The sequence below is a fragment of the Anguilla rostrata genome, chromosome 18 (genome assembly GCF_018555375.3).
Source record: "Anguilla rostrata isolate EN2019 chromosome 18, ASM1855537v3, whole genome shotgun sequence".
In the NCBI taxonomy this organism is placed as follows: Eukaryota; Metazoa; Chordata; class Actinopteri; order Anguilliformes; family Anguillidae; genus Anguilla; species Anguilla rostrata.
Genome location: NC_057950.1, coordinates 19163965 through 19180174, shown reverse-complemented (window position 1 = coordinate 19180174; position 16210 = coordinate 19163965). Strand labels below are relative to the sequence as shown.

General features: G+C 43.7%; 2 protein-coding genes across 3 annotated transcripts; one reads left to right on the top strand and one right to left on the bottom strand.

Annotated features, from left to right (window-relative positions):
* The first annotated feature begins 413 nt into the window (after positions 1-413).
* On the top strand, positions 414-13273 carry ogdhl (oxoglutarate dehydrogenase L). 2 transcript variants are annotated; one of them, XM_064317395.1, is made up of 23 exons: positions 414-596; positions 2729-2971; positions 3318-3488; positions 3611-3713; positions 4177-4292; positions 4518-4672; positions 4811-4957; positions 5060-5150; positions 5355-5534; positions 5719-5847; positions 6335-6514; positions 6953-7105; positions 7918-8020; positions 8212-8340; positions 8640-8790; positions 8937-9064; positions 9348-9526; positions 10056-10127; positions 10657-10782; positions 11915-11987; positions 12092-12255; positions 12733-12887; positions 13055-13273. In XM_064317395.1, the coding sequence occupies exons 2-23, from the start codon at positions 2756-2758 to the stop codon at positions 13176-13178; spliced, it is 3045 nt and encodes a 1014-aa protein (XP_064173465.1). In that variant the 5' UTR covers positions 414-596; positions 2729-2755; the 3' UTR covers positions 13179-13273. The 2 variants fall into 2 exon arrangements, with proteins under 2 accessions (XP_064173465.1, XP_064173466.1); XM_064317396.1 differs by lacking the exon at positions 414-596 and adding an exon at positions 1552-1640.
* A 254-nt stretch (positions 13274-13527) lies between these two features.
* c18h10orf53 (chromosome 18 C10orf53 homolog) lies at positions 13528-16169 on the bottom strand. The gene is made up of 3 exons (XM_064317397.1): positions 15937-16169; positions 15599-15718; positions 13528-15488 (listed from the first exon to the last, which is right to left on the bottom strand). The coding sequence occupies exons 1-3, from the start codon at positions 16028-16030 to the stop codon at positions 15424-15426; spliced, it is 279 nt and encodes a 92-aa protein (XP_064173467.1). The 5' UTR covers positions 16031-16169; the 3' UTR covers positions 13528-15423.
* Positions 16170-16210: the final 41 nt, after the last annotated feature.

Genomic DNA, 16210 nt, shown 5'->3' with positions numbered 1-16210 from the left:
CTCCTTCAGGTAGCAGTGAATTAACAGTGGGCTACGAGAGGGGTGGGGACAGAGAATGCCGTTTTCATATGAACAAAGCCTAATCTAACAGACTACAAACTATTACAGTAATGAATTAGGCAATGTGATGATGATGACGATGATAATATTAACAACAATAATAATAATAATAATAATCGTATAGGAAATTATTAATATCAGGGATTTATCGGGTAGCTACTACACATAGAGCTATAAACAGCATTATTAACATAGCCTACATAGATAATACAGTAGGCTACAATCATCTGTGTATAGTTTCGCTATTTTAAGTATACAACGCATTTAACTGAAACTACATATCACATCTGCTCAGTTTGTCCTCGAGGTGCGCTGCGCAGCGTGTGCAGCTGTGACTCCATTACCTGACGCACACGCTGTCGCGGCGTCCGGCTTTAACCAGACAGAGCAGTCTGGCGTCACATATAAACCTCGCTGTCTGTCGTCACCAGGCTCTCCGGGACATCACCTCTAATGTAGACTTTTTTTCATTTTCTTATCGTTCTCCGTAACCTAAGCAACTCATGTAGACAACAATTTCGGGGCTCATTCAAGAGGTAAATTTATCCGCAAGTGGGCTGTACGAACCTTAACCAGCGTCAAGCATATAGCCAATGCTGCTGCATTCTGTCAGAAGGAGATTAGTGGGATTTTATGTTAGATGGGGATTAGCACCACAAGGCGGAAAGCGAAATAGAATCAGAATTGTGTCCCTGAGATTGCAGAGCAGTGAGGGTCAGTACTGGCCACCGGTGTTGAAGGTGAATGACTATGGTTATACGGAACAGAACGAGTAGCAAGGGGTAGCTACATTCTATTGTCTATTGCACCCGATGGGACACATCACCTGCGTTTGCAACGTACATCTTTAAAGTATTTGGTCTATTAGAAAGGCAGATTGTAGCAGGCGCGCGCATCATGCCGCATTGTACCTGAAATGCTGTATAATTTAAGGTTTAGAAAACAAAAGTTGGAAAATAGAGTGTCCTCTGTACAGTTAACCTGCCTGTGTAATAATTGTACTGCTTCCTGGAACTTGGCCTTGCAGTGTCATTCCGAACGAAGCATAGCAGCGCGTTTACCGGGGTTAACAGATAATAATCTGGAAATAAATGTCGAAAATCTCGAAACATACAAATTTGGATATGAAATAGCCTAGACGGACTCATTTTTATAAATCACCAATGTTCTGAGAAGTACATCCAACGGCGTCTTCACGTTGGTTGAGAAGCCTATTTTCAAGCTGTTTGTTCTTTAAATGGGGTAAAACTCCACATTTTCATGTACCGCAATTATCGATAGGCTACTAACTGTAAAACGAAGCGTGAAAAATGTTATATACGGCGCGGGGCCGTGCATTTGCTGTTAAAGCCTAGACAATAAAACATGAACGCGATTAACCTGCTTAAACTGGTCTATGCTCTCATGGGAAGGGGGGCTAGAGTCTATTGGAATTATAGAGGTCTGAGGATGACAATTATTATTCATCTTTTGTTTTTTCCTTTACTTTTCAGTCATTGGGAGATAACATGCACAGATAAGGTTTAAGGTCAGGTGGAAACATTCTTGCTGACAGGACTGATCATTTTTAGCCTTCTTGGGTAATTATGTCGTTCGTCAGCATCAGAGAGATTTTTTAAATGAATGACAAGGAAAAAGATATGCTAGTTTGCCCAACTATCATGTTGTGTTTCTGAAAACGGTTCCTGAATTTGTCTGTTGATCAATAGGGGACTTTGAGCTCATGTTCCCAGCACAGTTAAGTAACTCCTGACAGTCACAGGTGCATCAGGTTTCATCTATAATATTTTATTATTTATCATATAGGATGTCTTCCCTTTACATTTGATATGGGGACACTTGTTTTCACTCTCTAGTTATCAAATTATGTGAAACAGGAACTTTGAAAGGCCAGTTAGGCCTAAATGTATTGTGAAATACTAGCAAGCAGTTCCTCTGTAAATTATTGCATTGCATCGCCCAGATACCAACCAACTGTCTAACCATGTGGTTAACATGTTATTCCTTAACCCTAAAGGCAACTTTAATCATGCTCACCCTAAACCAGTGTTATTTCTGCAATGGCACACTTTTTATAATCAGAAAATTCCATGGTAGCCTACACCACCATCACCACTAAAAGCTTACAAAATGTCACACATGCTCAATTGTGGTGGAATTACAACAGCACACCTGGTAAGCTCTATCAGCACACTAGTGTGCTGCTGCACTGCCCTAAGCCCTAAAGGGAACTTAAATCACACTGACCCTTTACGCTAAAGGGAACTTAAATCACACTGCACCCTAAATGCTAAGGGGAACTTAAATCACACTGCACCCTAAACAGTAAAGGGAACTTAAATCACACTGCACCCTAAACGCTAAAGGGAACTTCAGTCATAACAGCAGTGCTATTCCCTTCCTGCTTTCACGTTAATAATCACCAGCCATTTCAGACCCGAGAAGCCCAGTGAGATGAGCTAGCTGTGTGATTAACTGCTGGAAGGGATAAGTTGAGTGCTGAGTAGTAACAAACCGGCAAGCACACACTGCAGATAGAGGGTGAAAGAGCACACCAGTGATTCATGTGACTGTAGTCCAGTGCTCTAATTCTAATACTCTACTTGTATTATTATTATTCATTCTGGTTGTGTAGATTCTGATCCTTTTTCTCCTGTGTTCTGGCCAGTGTGCTTGCTGCTTGGGCGGATTGGAAATGAGCCAGATTCGAGCACTCGCTGGGATCCTGAGGGGTCACAGTCTGTGGCGGCTGAGGCCCCCCGTGGCAGGGACGGACAGGGGCCCCTCTGACCCCCGCCACCACCGCCGCTGCTCCTCCAGGGTCCCCGAGCCCTCTCTCGCCAACTGCAGCTCCAGCTATGTGGAGGAGATGTACTACGCCTGGCTAGAAAACCCAAAAAACGTGCATGTGGTATGCTTTTAAACATGTGTTTTGCCAATATTCAGAACAAAATGGTTCTTTCATTTGATGCATTTTGGTTAGTAACAGGTTTTAATGGAATTTAAGTAGTGAAAGTATTATTTCAAATGTGTATTTGACCCAGGCCTGATCATTTGTTGGTGTATATGAGTTTTGGAGATAAATCCCCTTAGACGCCTTGTGTATTTCCTGTTACATAAGCTGCCATAGTCTCCAAAGTGTGTAAGGTGGTGCTTGGTGTTGATGTGCCAGATGGCCAAATGTCTTGAGCATCTCGGTCCTGAAACGGACTCTCTGCAAGCTTCCCAGGTACGTAACACGTTTGCTATGTCCACAGTCCTGGGACGTCTTTTTCCGGAATGCTCAAGCCAGTGCTCCGTCTGGAGACGTACCTGAGACCCGGCCCTCCAGCCTGCTCCAGGGCCGGGCCTTGTCCCAGACACCTGCCCTGGCCCAGAAGGTGGTGGAGGATCACCTGGCTGTGCACACACTCATCAGGGCCTATCAGGTACAGAGTTCTCTGCTTCTGACTGATGTTCATAGCTGTGTGTTCTGTGACTCTGTGTTTTATGGCTGAGGCTACTGAAAGAACATGTGTGTCAGGTTATTTTTGTTTTTTCTGGCTTTTAGGTTCGTGGACACCATGTGGCTCAGTTGGACCCTCTTGGAATTCTGGATGCCGATCTAGATTGTTTTGTTCCTTCAGATTTAATTACCAGCATTGACAAGCTGGGTGAGCCCTTCGTCTTAATGCACTCCTCATAAAATTACTTATCTTGTGAAGGTACATACATACAACTGACTTAAACCCTCCATTCCTGGGTGAGAGCCAACAGCGTGTCACTCTTATGTTATCTGAGTACTAGGTAATGTTATCTGACATAGCAGCGGTTAATGTAATCTGAAGTAGCACTAGTCAATGTTATCTGAAATAGCACAGGTTAATATTATTTGAAACAGCAGTGGTTAATATCTTAACTAGCAAAGATTATTATTATTATTTGAAATAGCATTGATTAATGTTATCTGAAATAGCACAGGCTAATGTCTGAAGTAATGCTGGTTAATGTTGTCTGAAATAGCTCAAGTAAGTGTTATTTGAAATAGCACTAGCTGGTGTTATCTAAAATGGCAGTAGTTAAAGTTATCTGGCCCCTGTGTTTAGCTCTTTCCTTACCTGCTGTTCCTCTTGCCAGCACTCTATGGGCTGCTGGAGTCAGATCTGGACAAGACCTTCCAGCTGCCTGCGACTACTTTCATCGGAGGGAGTGACCCCACACTGCCACTCAGGGAGATCATCCGGAGGCTAGAGGTGAGTGAGCGGGTGGGGCAGGTTGGTGGGTGAGAGGGGGAGGGGGGAGGGATGGTGTTAAAGGGCAGATAGGGCTGTTTGTTAAAAAAAAATATCAGTCAATCTCATAAGCATTATGTATGCTAATATGGATTTCAACAGCATTTCACAGTGTTTCACAGTCACAGTCACAGTCTCGTTGTGGGTCCTGCTCAGTGTTGCTTGTGGTTTTTTTCAAATGCGTAGATGAGCTACTGTGGTCACATCGGTGTGGAATTCATGTTCATCAACAACTTGGAGCAGTGCCAGTGGATCAGGCGGAAGTTTGAGACTCCAGGGATCATGAGGTTCACTAATGAGGAGAAGAGAACGCTGCTGGCCCGGCTGGTGCGGTCCACACGGTCAGAATAACTGTGTCTTTTAGATGTTTCCTTACCTGATCAGTCTTCAGAATGCCCTGCCCACTCACCCATTCTCTCAGTCAACAGGCTGCTACCTGTAATATTTGAAAATCTTTATTTAAAGAGTTTTTTCTGCAGGTTTGAAGATTTCTTGGCCAGGAAGTGGTCCTCAGAGAAGCGGTTTGGGCTGGAAGGCTGTGAGGTCCTGATACCGGCCTTGAAGATGATCATCGACAAGTCGAGCGAGGCCGGCATTGACAGCGTCATCATGGGCATGCCCCACCGGTAAACACAGCCGTCCACATAATATTAATCACCAGTGGCGTTACCTGATATCACCTCAGCTATTATTTACAAAAATAATGGCAACCCGTTTTCTGATTGCAGGGGCCGACTGAACGTCCTGGCCAACGTTGTGCGGAAAGACCTAGATCAAATCTTCTGCCAGTTTGATCCAAAGCTGGAGGCTGCAGATGAGGTGAAGAAAAGCGGCCATATGAAATCGAGCATGATGTCATTTAAGATCAACTCTCTGACAGAACTCTTTGCGGACACTTGCGAACCAATGAGATATAAATGTGTTCTGTGTGCGGGTGAAATTTTGGTTGAGGGACATGCAGGTTGAGTAGAGTGAGTCACTGGGAGGAGTGTGTGTCATTAAGCGGACGTGTTTGGTTCACAGGGCTCAGGGGATGTGAAGTATCATCTGGGAATGTATCACGAGCGAATCAACCGCGTGACAGACAAGAACATAACCCTGTCACTCATGGCAAACCCCTCCCACCTGGAGGCGGTGGACCCAGTGGTGCAGGGCAAGGCCAAGGCAGTGCAGTTCTACAGAGGCGACACTGAGGGAAAGAAGGTATCCTGAGCTCCAGGGGTCCCCAGACTGCCCCCTCTTTATGAGAGAATGCATTCCCTGTGACTCACTCCTTGTAACCTAACATATGGTCTGATATGAAATACATGTCAAAGCATCTGCCTGCTCACTGTGACTAGTAACATGCAACAGATGCAGTGTTTAAGCGGTGGTCTGTGGTTTACAGGTGATGTGCATCCTCATACACGGAGATGCGGCGTTTGCGGGACAGGGGGTGGTCTATGAGACCTTTCACCTCAGCGAACTGCCCTCCTACACCACCCACGGCACCATCCATGTGGTTGTGAACAACCAGGTACTGTGTGCCAAATGGCCAGAGCAGCCTGCACCTATAAAGTAACAGTGCTGCGGGAAGAGGTGGTGGTGGGGTGGGTGGGGTCAGGCTCATGAAACTTCCATCGTTTTTAACAGATGAGTGCTGTTCTCATCTATTCTCTCTGAGGAAACAGGGAATTGATTTCTCTCTTTCCCCACAGGGAAGAGGGGGTGACATCTGGTCGATCTGTTAGAATTTTGCTCTGAACGACCCATATATTTCCCTTAACTTGCTATCCAGTGAGCGCCCACATGCTGAATGCAGTTGCCTGGTACTCCTTTAAGTACACTCTTTTTTTAACTGAGGCAGTGGCTGTGGACAGCTGCTCTCAGTCAGGCTGTAGGTAGCTGCTGTAGTGTATTCATGAGCGCAGTGCTCTAATTGTTCAGAGAGTTCAGTGCTGAAAGAGAATGTGTGGGTCGTATGTGCCTTTAACCTGGGCATTGTGCTGTGGTTCTGACTCCAGATCGGGTTCACCACGGACCCGCGAGTGGCCCGGTCCTCTCCGTACCCCACGGACGTGGCGCGGGTCGTCAACGCGCCCATCTTCCACGTGAACGCGGACGACCCCGAGGCCGTGATGTACGTGTGCAAGGTGGCCACGGAGTGGAGGAGCGCGTTCAACAAGGACGTGGTGATCGACCTGGTGTGTAACGCACTCACACACGCCCTGGTGTGTAATACACTGACACACACTCTGAGGTGTTACATTCTCACACACGCACCCTGAGGTGTTACACCATCACACATACCCTGGCGTATAACGCATTCACACACACACCCTGTGTGTGATACACTGACACACATCCTGAGGTGTTACACCCTCGCACTAACCCTGGCGTATAACGCATTCACACACACACCCTGTGTGTGATACACTGACACACATCCTGAGGTGTTACACCCTCGCACAAACCCTGGTGCGTAATGCACTCACACTCACCCTGAGTTGCTACGCCCATAAACACACTTTGGTGCACAACACACTGACTGTGTGCTTGTGTGTGTGTGTGTGTGTCTGTCTGTGTGTGCGTGTGTGTGCATGCGTGTGTGTGTGTGTGTGTGGTGTGCGTGTGTGTTTCAGGTGTGTTACCGGCGTTTCGGGCACAACGAGATGGACGAGCCCATGTTCACGCAGCCGCTGATGTACAAGCAGATCCGGCGGCAGGAGCACGTGCTGAGGAAGTACTCAGAGAAGCTGATCGCCGAGGGCGTGGTCACCCTGCAGGAGTTTGAGGTGCCGCCCGTTCCTTTCCTGCGCGCGTCTTTCACTGAAGCACTTTTAAAAGGAGAGACACAAAAACACAGGAACACATATGGACCACACCAGGCCATTCAGCCCATCTAGGCTCCTCATTCACTTCCATCATTTAACTGGAGAGCATCAAGCTCTGCATCAACCCTGGACCTGAGGTCTCTGCCTCTGTCGCCTGACCTGGCAAACTGTTCCCTATGCTGACAACTCTCTGCATGAAGAAATACTGCCTCGTAGCACTGCCAGATTTACAGTCAGGATGGAGATGCTGTCTGCATGTACTGTACTCATACTTACTGTGCTCAATATCAGATAGAGTGCTTTCAGGCTCAATAATGCCCATATATCTCAGAAAACTCCCCACGTGTCAATAAATCCCTGTGTGTAGCACCATTTTCAAAGAACTGGATCTCACAACACTTCACAGTTATCCTGCTGACTACAGCAGTTTTCTGGCCATAGTTTAAGACAAATATGACTCAAGTAGTGTGTACATTTGGATTATAGTGGAGAGTGGTTGAACAAGATGTCTAAAAGGTCAGTTGATTCCAGATTTAAAAACCGAAAAAGCTCCTTGCTTTCTGTGCTGGGCTTCAGAGCCCTTTCTCATGTTATGCGGATGGAGCATGAATTGTGTAGTATGCGATTATGACTTTTCTCACATCTGTGTTTCCCCTAGTTATCTTAATATTAGATTATTTTTTTGTTTGTTCTGTATTACTGTATTTAAAAAAAAGATTCATATTAATTTATTTGTTCTATTTTGATTCATTTAATCATCTGTTTGTTTGCAGGAAGAAATAGCCAAATATGATAAAATCTGTGAAGAGGCATATACAAGCTCAAAAGATGAGAAGATCTTACACATCCGCCACTGGCTGGACTCACCTTGGCCAGGTAAGTTTCCCTTTCATCATTGTGGATTTACGACTGTGTGCAAATTTATACCACAGCTTTTTTTCAAAGTTTAAAATTTTTGTTTAATTGTATTTAAGTGCTGCATTATTTCTATTGCAGGTAGCTGGATACACACAGCATAGCCCATCCTGGTGTATTTCCTATTTCCCAATTCCTGTTTTTTTTTTCAGATTTCTTCACAGCTGAAGGAGAGCCTAAGAGCATGACCTGCCCTTCCACAGGATTAGAGGAAGAGACTCTACTGCACATTGGCCAAACAGCCAGCTCTGTACCTGTACAGGACTTTACTGTACACCCAGGTACGTTTACCCTGTACCTGTACAGGACTTTACTGTACACCCAGGTACGTTTACCCTGTACCTGTACAGGACTTTACTGTACACCCAGGTACATTTACCCTGTACCTGTTGGACTTTACTGTACACCCAGGTATGTTTACCCTGTACCTGTACAGGACTTTACTGTACACCCAGGTACGTTTACCCTGTACCTGTACAGGACTTTACTGTACACCCAGGTACGTTTACCGTAATATCACGTAATATGGCGTGTTTAATATGGCGTATGTAATTATGCGTGCTGTAATTGGTGTTCCCAGGCGTGTTGCGTATCCTCCGAGGCCGGGCGGACATGACCCGGAAGCGGCTGGTGGACTGGGCTCTGGGGGAGTACATGGCGTTCGGGTCCCTGCTGAAGGACGGGATTCACGTGCGGCTCAGCGGACAGGACGTGGAGCGTGGGACTTTCAGGTGAGACACCCCCCTGCTGGGGCTGCTCAGCCTGTCAGTGTGAGTTCCCTTTCCAGCCTGCAGACAGGTTAACCTGACGTACAGGTGAGGGGGGTGGGGGAAATGTGGCTCTAACTGGTCACTGCTAAAGGTTACTGTTTCTGCAGCCACCGCCATCATGTTCTCCATGACCAGGAAGTGGATAAGAGGTTCTGTGTTCCTATGAACCACCTGTGGGAAAGCCAGGCCCCGTACACTGTGTGCAACAGCTCGCTGTCTGAGTACGGTGTCTTAGGTAAGAATCCACAGACCCCCAGTCTGAAGCAACTGACTTATCACTTTGCATGTTCCACTGTGTTTACTACAAAGGATGTGCAGACATGATTTATTTAACACGCAAACAGAACAGCCCAGATTTGCTTTACTGAATGCAGAAACACAACAGCCCAGTTTATGCTCTTGGCAAAGGTGATTAATGTAGTATTATTTTGGGTGTTAAACCAGGCTTTGGCTGGGTTCAAGATGGAGAGGGATAGTTCAGTAATTACAGTAGTGTGCTGGTGTGCGTGTTAAACCAGGCTTTGAGCTGGGTTTTGCCATGGCGAGCCCTAACGCTCTGGTGTGCTGGGAGGCCCAGTTTGGGGATTTCCACAACACGGCCCAGTGCATCATAGACCAGTTCATCGCTCCGGGCCAGGCCAAGTGGGTACGCAACAACGGCATCGTCCTGCTGCTGCCCCACGGCATGGAGGGAATGGTGAGACCCCAGAACCCACTACCCTCAACTATACATCACAGGCAGAAAAGCATTACCATTGATGATAATCATTCTTCATAATGATGCATCATAATTAATAAAAGCTTTACGGCAGGACATCAATAATAAACCAGAACAATAATTATAATGATTATAATCATCTCCATATATTTTTAAATGTATTTTAACTTTATTTTAATTTTTTTTAAAGGGGTTGACATCATTCAATAACATGTGATGTCAACGTGTTGATTTCTGTTGGTTATTCACAAACTTTGAGTTCATAACCATACATATACAACCATGAATTATAACCATAGATATCTGCTTGTGTGTATTTTGTGAAAAAGCCTTGCCATAAACAGCTACATGCTTTCAGTGGGGGCTTCTTTATTAAGACTTCACACTCTTATTGTAAAGCTCTTTCGGTAAAAGCGCTATATAAATGCAGTCCATTTACCATTTTATCCTTTAGGGAGAGGCGTGTGTCAGCTCTCTGTCAGCTTTCCGTTTCCTCTCTCTTCCGCAGGGTCCAGAGCACTCGTCAGCACGGCCTGAACGATTCCTCCAGATGAGTAAGGACGACTCGGATCGCTATCCTGTGAGAGAATCATTCTTACATATTTAATCATCTTTTAAAATTCTTCAAGTATAATGTTTGTGGACTTATGTGCAACTTACTTTCCCCAAAGAATCATCCACTGTCAGCTGACGGATCTAACATTTTGCCCCGGATAGATTTTTAAAAAATTAAAATCATTTTCTTGTTCAGTTTACTTCCCATATGGAGTGAGTTTCTATATAAAGCTGTTTTAGAGCCTTGCTCTACCATAGATCCTGGAGCTGATTGCCATCAGATCCTGATAAATTTTTGAATTTGATTATTAAATCTATACTATTAGAAGGAACAAGGTTGTGCATCATCCAGCATTACCAGTGTAACATTATGTTTTATGGTGTCATTTTTTATATCACAGTCTTTCTTTCATTGTTTTTCAGAAGTTTAAGTTTTATTACTTATTGAAAATGCTTCTTAACAGTGTATTTATTTGGTGGTTGATGTGTTTTCGGAAATTATCAGTGTATACTATATGTTTGGTGGTTTATGTGTTTGTGTGCTTCTAATAAAGGAATTCACTGGGGACTTTGAGGTCCAGCAGCTGTTTGACTGTAACTGGATTGTGGTGAACTGCTCAACGCCGGCCAACTACTTCCACGTGCTGCGGAGACAGATCTTACTCCCATTCCGCAAGCCGGTAAGGGGAAAAAAATATTTACAAAAGATACCTAATCAGGTATTCACATGGGTTTGGTAATGACAGTCTTTCCTGACCTGGCTCTGCATTAAGGAGTTCTGGACCATGATTAGAGAAGCAGGAACGTGTGGCTGCAGGGTAATCAGTGCAGGTAGGAATGTGCATGTAAAGGCGTAGAGATTCTGATGTTTGGGTGCGTCTGAAGTCTTCCTCAGAGAGGGAATCGGAGGAATATGCTGGCCTAATGCACCCATTCCTCACCTACACTCTGTCATGTGAGGGACAGTATTCACTAGCACTCTCTGGCCCCTGGCCTTCTGTTTGACCTGTCTATGTGGAGGAGCCCTGTCTCTGCTTTAACCCAAAGGCCTAAACACCCAACCTGTCATTGAGATTTTAGAAGAGTTAGAAACTATCTGAAGACCGCTCTTTAAACTAGTTGCTTTATGTCAAGCTGTATGAGAGTCTGTCTCTAAACTTCATCAGGCCTGTCTTCTCTCTAGCGGCCTAACTTTGTGCTTTTCTCGCCACAGCGACTGTCTAAAACAATCCCAGGATGCCTGCTTAATGCAGTGCTTTCTGAAGCAGGAGAGGAGGTCTCAGCGAACCGGTTAAAAGCAGAGGCACAGGAGACTGCTGCTGTGTTGTGTTGTGTGTTCAGGCAGCCAGGAATGATAGACTTCATTGGCTGAGCAGCTGTAATCGTGCTACTGGAGTTTCCCTCTTGTGTATAAGCATTTTGGTCTTTGAAAAGTTAGAGTAATGCTGCATCACAGAGAAAATAAGAAGAGTGATAATATGACTTTGAAACTCGTTTTACTGTAAAAAATGAAACACATGTAGTACTCTGGCACATACTCAGAATATCTGCTTTATTCAAAACATGGAACAATATGAGAAATGTTTCATTTTATAGTTTGCGGTGTATTCACCGTGCAACTGTGTGTGGGCAGTAACCAGAAATTTAACCATTTAGCAGGATGCAGACTGCTTATGGTGAAGACGCACCCCCCCCCCCCCCCCCCACACACACACACACAAAAACGTCTGCCTGTGCTCACTGCAGCATTTAAACAAATAGTATTGTACATGCTTCTAATACAGTCTATCTATACAATTTGTCTTTTTGCAGTTAATTATCTTCACCCCAAAATCCCTGCTGAGGCACCCAGATGCCAGGTCTAGTTTTGATGACATGACAACAGGTACCCATTTCAGAGCTCACATTCTAGTGTTGATTTCCTGATTATGTTCATTACGAGCGCGAGCCGTTGGCTACCTCATGATCAGCTGATGCTGTGGGCACCAGGCACCAGGTTCCAGCGGATCGTCGCAGAGGAGGGTCCTGCCAGCACCAGGCCCGAGGGGGTGAAACGGGTCATATTCTGCACGGGGAAGGTGTACTATGAACTGGCTAAAGAGAGAAAGCAGCAGGACCTGGAAAATGATGTTGCTATAATCAGGCTAGAGCAGGTATGCATTTACATATACAATACAGGAGTGATATTGAATGAAAGAATGAATGTTTTATTTTTGCGTCATGCCACCCATGTGGCCCATCCCATACGGGATTGTATGACACACCGTGTGACACAGGCAGAGGCGCTGACCAGATGTTTAATGGCTCATCCCTACCCATGGCCACCCAGCAGTCCCCTGTCCCCTGAGCCCTTCCCCGTACATACAAAATATACATAAACTCTACTTCCACGTAATGGTATACACTGCCAAGTGATGTTCAGCAGGAAGAGGGGACCTGGGCAATACAGGTGGAGAGAGGGCAGTCCTGTATATCAGTTAAACAGTATTCATTAGCCTAATGTACATTACCCTTGACTATATTGATGACCATATGTTCTCTTAATCACACTGTGCCTCCTTTTCATGTTTATTTTTAATCGTGTAGAGTGCTGTTTTGGAGAAGTGCTATATTTGAGCTTGCTTTTACAGATATCACCATTCCCCTTCGACCTGGTCAAAGCAGAGGTTGAAAAATACGGCAATGCTGAGCTGATATGGTGCCAGGAGGAGCACAAGAACATGGGCTACTACGACTACATCAGACCGCGCTTCCTCACGGTGCTCTCCGACCATCGGCCAATATGGTACAGTACCTGTCCCCCGGCCTCCAAACCGTCCTCTTTAACTCTGTCACCTTTAGCTCAGAGCCTGTATCATTAGAGAGCTAAAGCACAACCAGCATGTGTATCTAGTGCTGGTATCTCAGCGTTAAAGAGGCTGAATTCTGACTCCGGGCCTTTCACTTCTGCAGGTATGTTGGCCGTGATCCAGCGGCTGCTCCAGCCACAGGGAATAAAGTGACTCACCTGGCCGAGCTGAAGAGATTCCTGGACACAGCCTTCAATCTGCAGGCCTTTGAAGGGCGGAGCTTCTGAACCCCTACTGCAGTCCCATGATGCGGACGCACAACGCAGGCGCACAGCACAGGCGCACAGCACAGACGCATGAGGCATGACGCAGACGCACAATGCAGGCGAGACAATCGTCACAATTAAATCTGCTCTATTTCATTTGTGAATCCAAACACCTGACTTAAAAAAAAAAATCTAGAAATATTTCACTGATTTTTATTTTTACATATAGGCATCTACTTGCCCAGTAGTAATGCAGTGGCTAGAACCATAACAATAGAGTTAACTCTATGGTGAGTATTTGAATAGAACAGGGGTATTATTTCAGTAGCTGTATATGGGCTTGGCCCCATTTACTGCTGAAACAGATTCATGAAGAGTAAACAATATTTAATCATGAAGAGCAGAGTACAACTACATGCTGTAAAACAGTAAAACAAATAAAAGTAAAGCAGCAATTATATAAACTTAACTAGACAATCAATTAAATATGCATATTCATGTAAAGCATAGTTTTAAGCAAAAAGAAACATTCTGTGTGTAACTTACAAATTACTGTAAGAGTTCATTTTTTCTGCACACAGTTCAGTAACAATCAAAGTAGTCTCAACTCAAATTAACCCTGGGGAATTAAAGACCTGTTTTTTTTAAGTTAAGGATGAATTGTTTGAAACAAGCTTGATATGGGTGACTCCAAAATCATTTGAAGCAGTGCTGGTTCATTGTTTTATTCATATCCTAATGTAGCACAGAATATCACAATGCTGATATTTCTATTCAATTATAGGAACGGTATTCGCTTATTCACTATATTTGCATAGCATCGAGAGCCCATGCTGCATGCAATTATATAAAAATAAATAGCAGGCTTTATTTTTGAGCAGATATATTTATAAAAATGATATAAATTATTGTAAAAAGCCTCTATTATCACCTATATATAGTTGATACAATAGTTTAAGGTGATAAATATTAGCTAAATATTAACTATGAACATTTATTTCATTTTCTTTCCCGTTTTTAATGTGGATTATTAATCTTAAAAGTTAAAGTCACTGTATTGCTTTAGCAGGGTCAGCATTCATCAATTGCACTTTTTCACAAGTAAAATGATTTTCTTGTAGATGTGGCTATGTATTCTGTCTTTTTCTGAAAATGTATCCATACCAATTATGACATAATTATAATATGTATATTCGAAAAGATACAATATAATAATTAATTTAATAAACGTACCTACACATAGGTTACATTTGAATATATAGATTCAATAAATATTCAAGCAGTGGGAGAATAAGACTTATTTAACTGTACCTATCATGAGAAAACAAGTTCTGCTACATGTTACTTAGTAAATGTCTTTGAAGAAATTATTGCTTTATGTTTATGACAGTACATTTTAATAATATAAAATATGTAATAATGTAAAATAGCTTTTAAATCTAAAATATAAATGATCTCTGCCATGAGTGTTACAGGGTAAATTTGTCATTACTTGCAGGTACACCTTTACTTTTTTCTGAAACAGCAATAAAACATGGTCATTTGGTGACCTTGTGGGTGCCTGTGTGATTTTGCGTCTTTTTTGGTGGCCTTTCCCTGACCAGGTGTTCTGTGTACAAGCTCCAGCTGGGATGCTGAAGTATTGGCAGTGTTTACATTACTGCCCCATCTCTCCTCCTCCTGGTGATGCCCGCAGCCTTGTGCGTTTATCTGCATGTTGCACACACCACTCTGTTCTGACCTGCATTCAGTCCATTTGCAATTCCATGCAACTTTGCGTCTTCAGAAACTGTTTTGTGACTTCAGTGACCAACAAAATGACCAAAAAAAAAGACAAAACAAAGTATCTTTGTGTTATACAAGGGTCTACTGTAAACTTTTTGATGAGTTATGATGTATGCACATGATCCAGTGTCTGCATACAGCCAGCAAATCTGCAACTAGCAACTGCATTCCTTTTTAATACTTGGATTTTTAAAATGAAGTTTAGATGCATCTCCATTACCTGAATTGCAGCCTGGAATCTGCGTGAAGAGATGACATTGACAGACCAGATGAAAGGTTTTGAGGTAGGCTAAGCAGCTGAATTTTAAAAGTTTTACTTTATACAGGATGAGTTAACAGTCATAACATCTGAAATCGCATTCTACTTATTCCCTTGTGTTTTGTTTCGTTTCGTTTTTACAAAAAATATAATTTTTATATTGTATAAAAGATTCCTCTGATTATATACGGATAAAACATGCAGGAATTTCCACCCAGCCGCTCAGTATGCGTCCTTCACAGCGCTTTTCGCGTCCTGGCAAAGTGGATCCAGTCTGCCATCTCCTCCTGAGGAAAAAGTCAATGAGTCCAGACGAAGCCCCCGTAAAATGAAAAACCTGAACTGCCCAAATGCAAAACAATACAAATAAACATTAATATTTTAGTTAAAATCTCACCAAATTCAAGATCCCGTATGTTGCATGCAAAAACACATTCACCATTGACAACAAGCTCCACTTTGTTCCAGTCTTGTATTTTCTCGAGGACGCAGCGATGGCCATCCTCTGTCAAGGCGGCTTGAGAATTAAGATAACAAAAATAACCCAACGTGTGAATTGGAGGTGGCAGCATAACCACAGGAAAGGCCTGTTGTGAGATATATTTTGCTAACGCGGTAGAGAATTTATAGCCTTATAGTATGAAAAGCTCTTGCTAAGATTACGTATGTTGAAGTGGAGTAAATTAAATATTCGCTAGTTATGGCAGCGAATATTCTATCACGCGCGATTCTCACCTTCTAGGCCCTCCAGACGGAAAGTTCGGTATTCCACGGTGCCACACGATTCATACGGGCCATATCGCACAATCACCAAAGAGTTTGGAGGCATAAGTGATTTTAGCAAGGATTAGACTGAACTCCTAACTCAGTTAGCACTAAACAAATGGCACTGTTTGTTTCTTAGCAACAACGAAGCGTCATCGCTATGGAAGCAAGCACTTGGAAATTTTCCCGACAAGCTGCACTCAGTGCTTGTTCAGCGGCCGGATTCGCAGATGTGTTCTTCCAA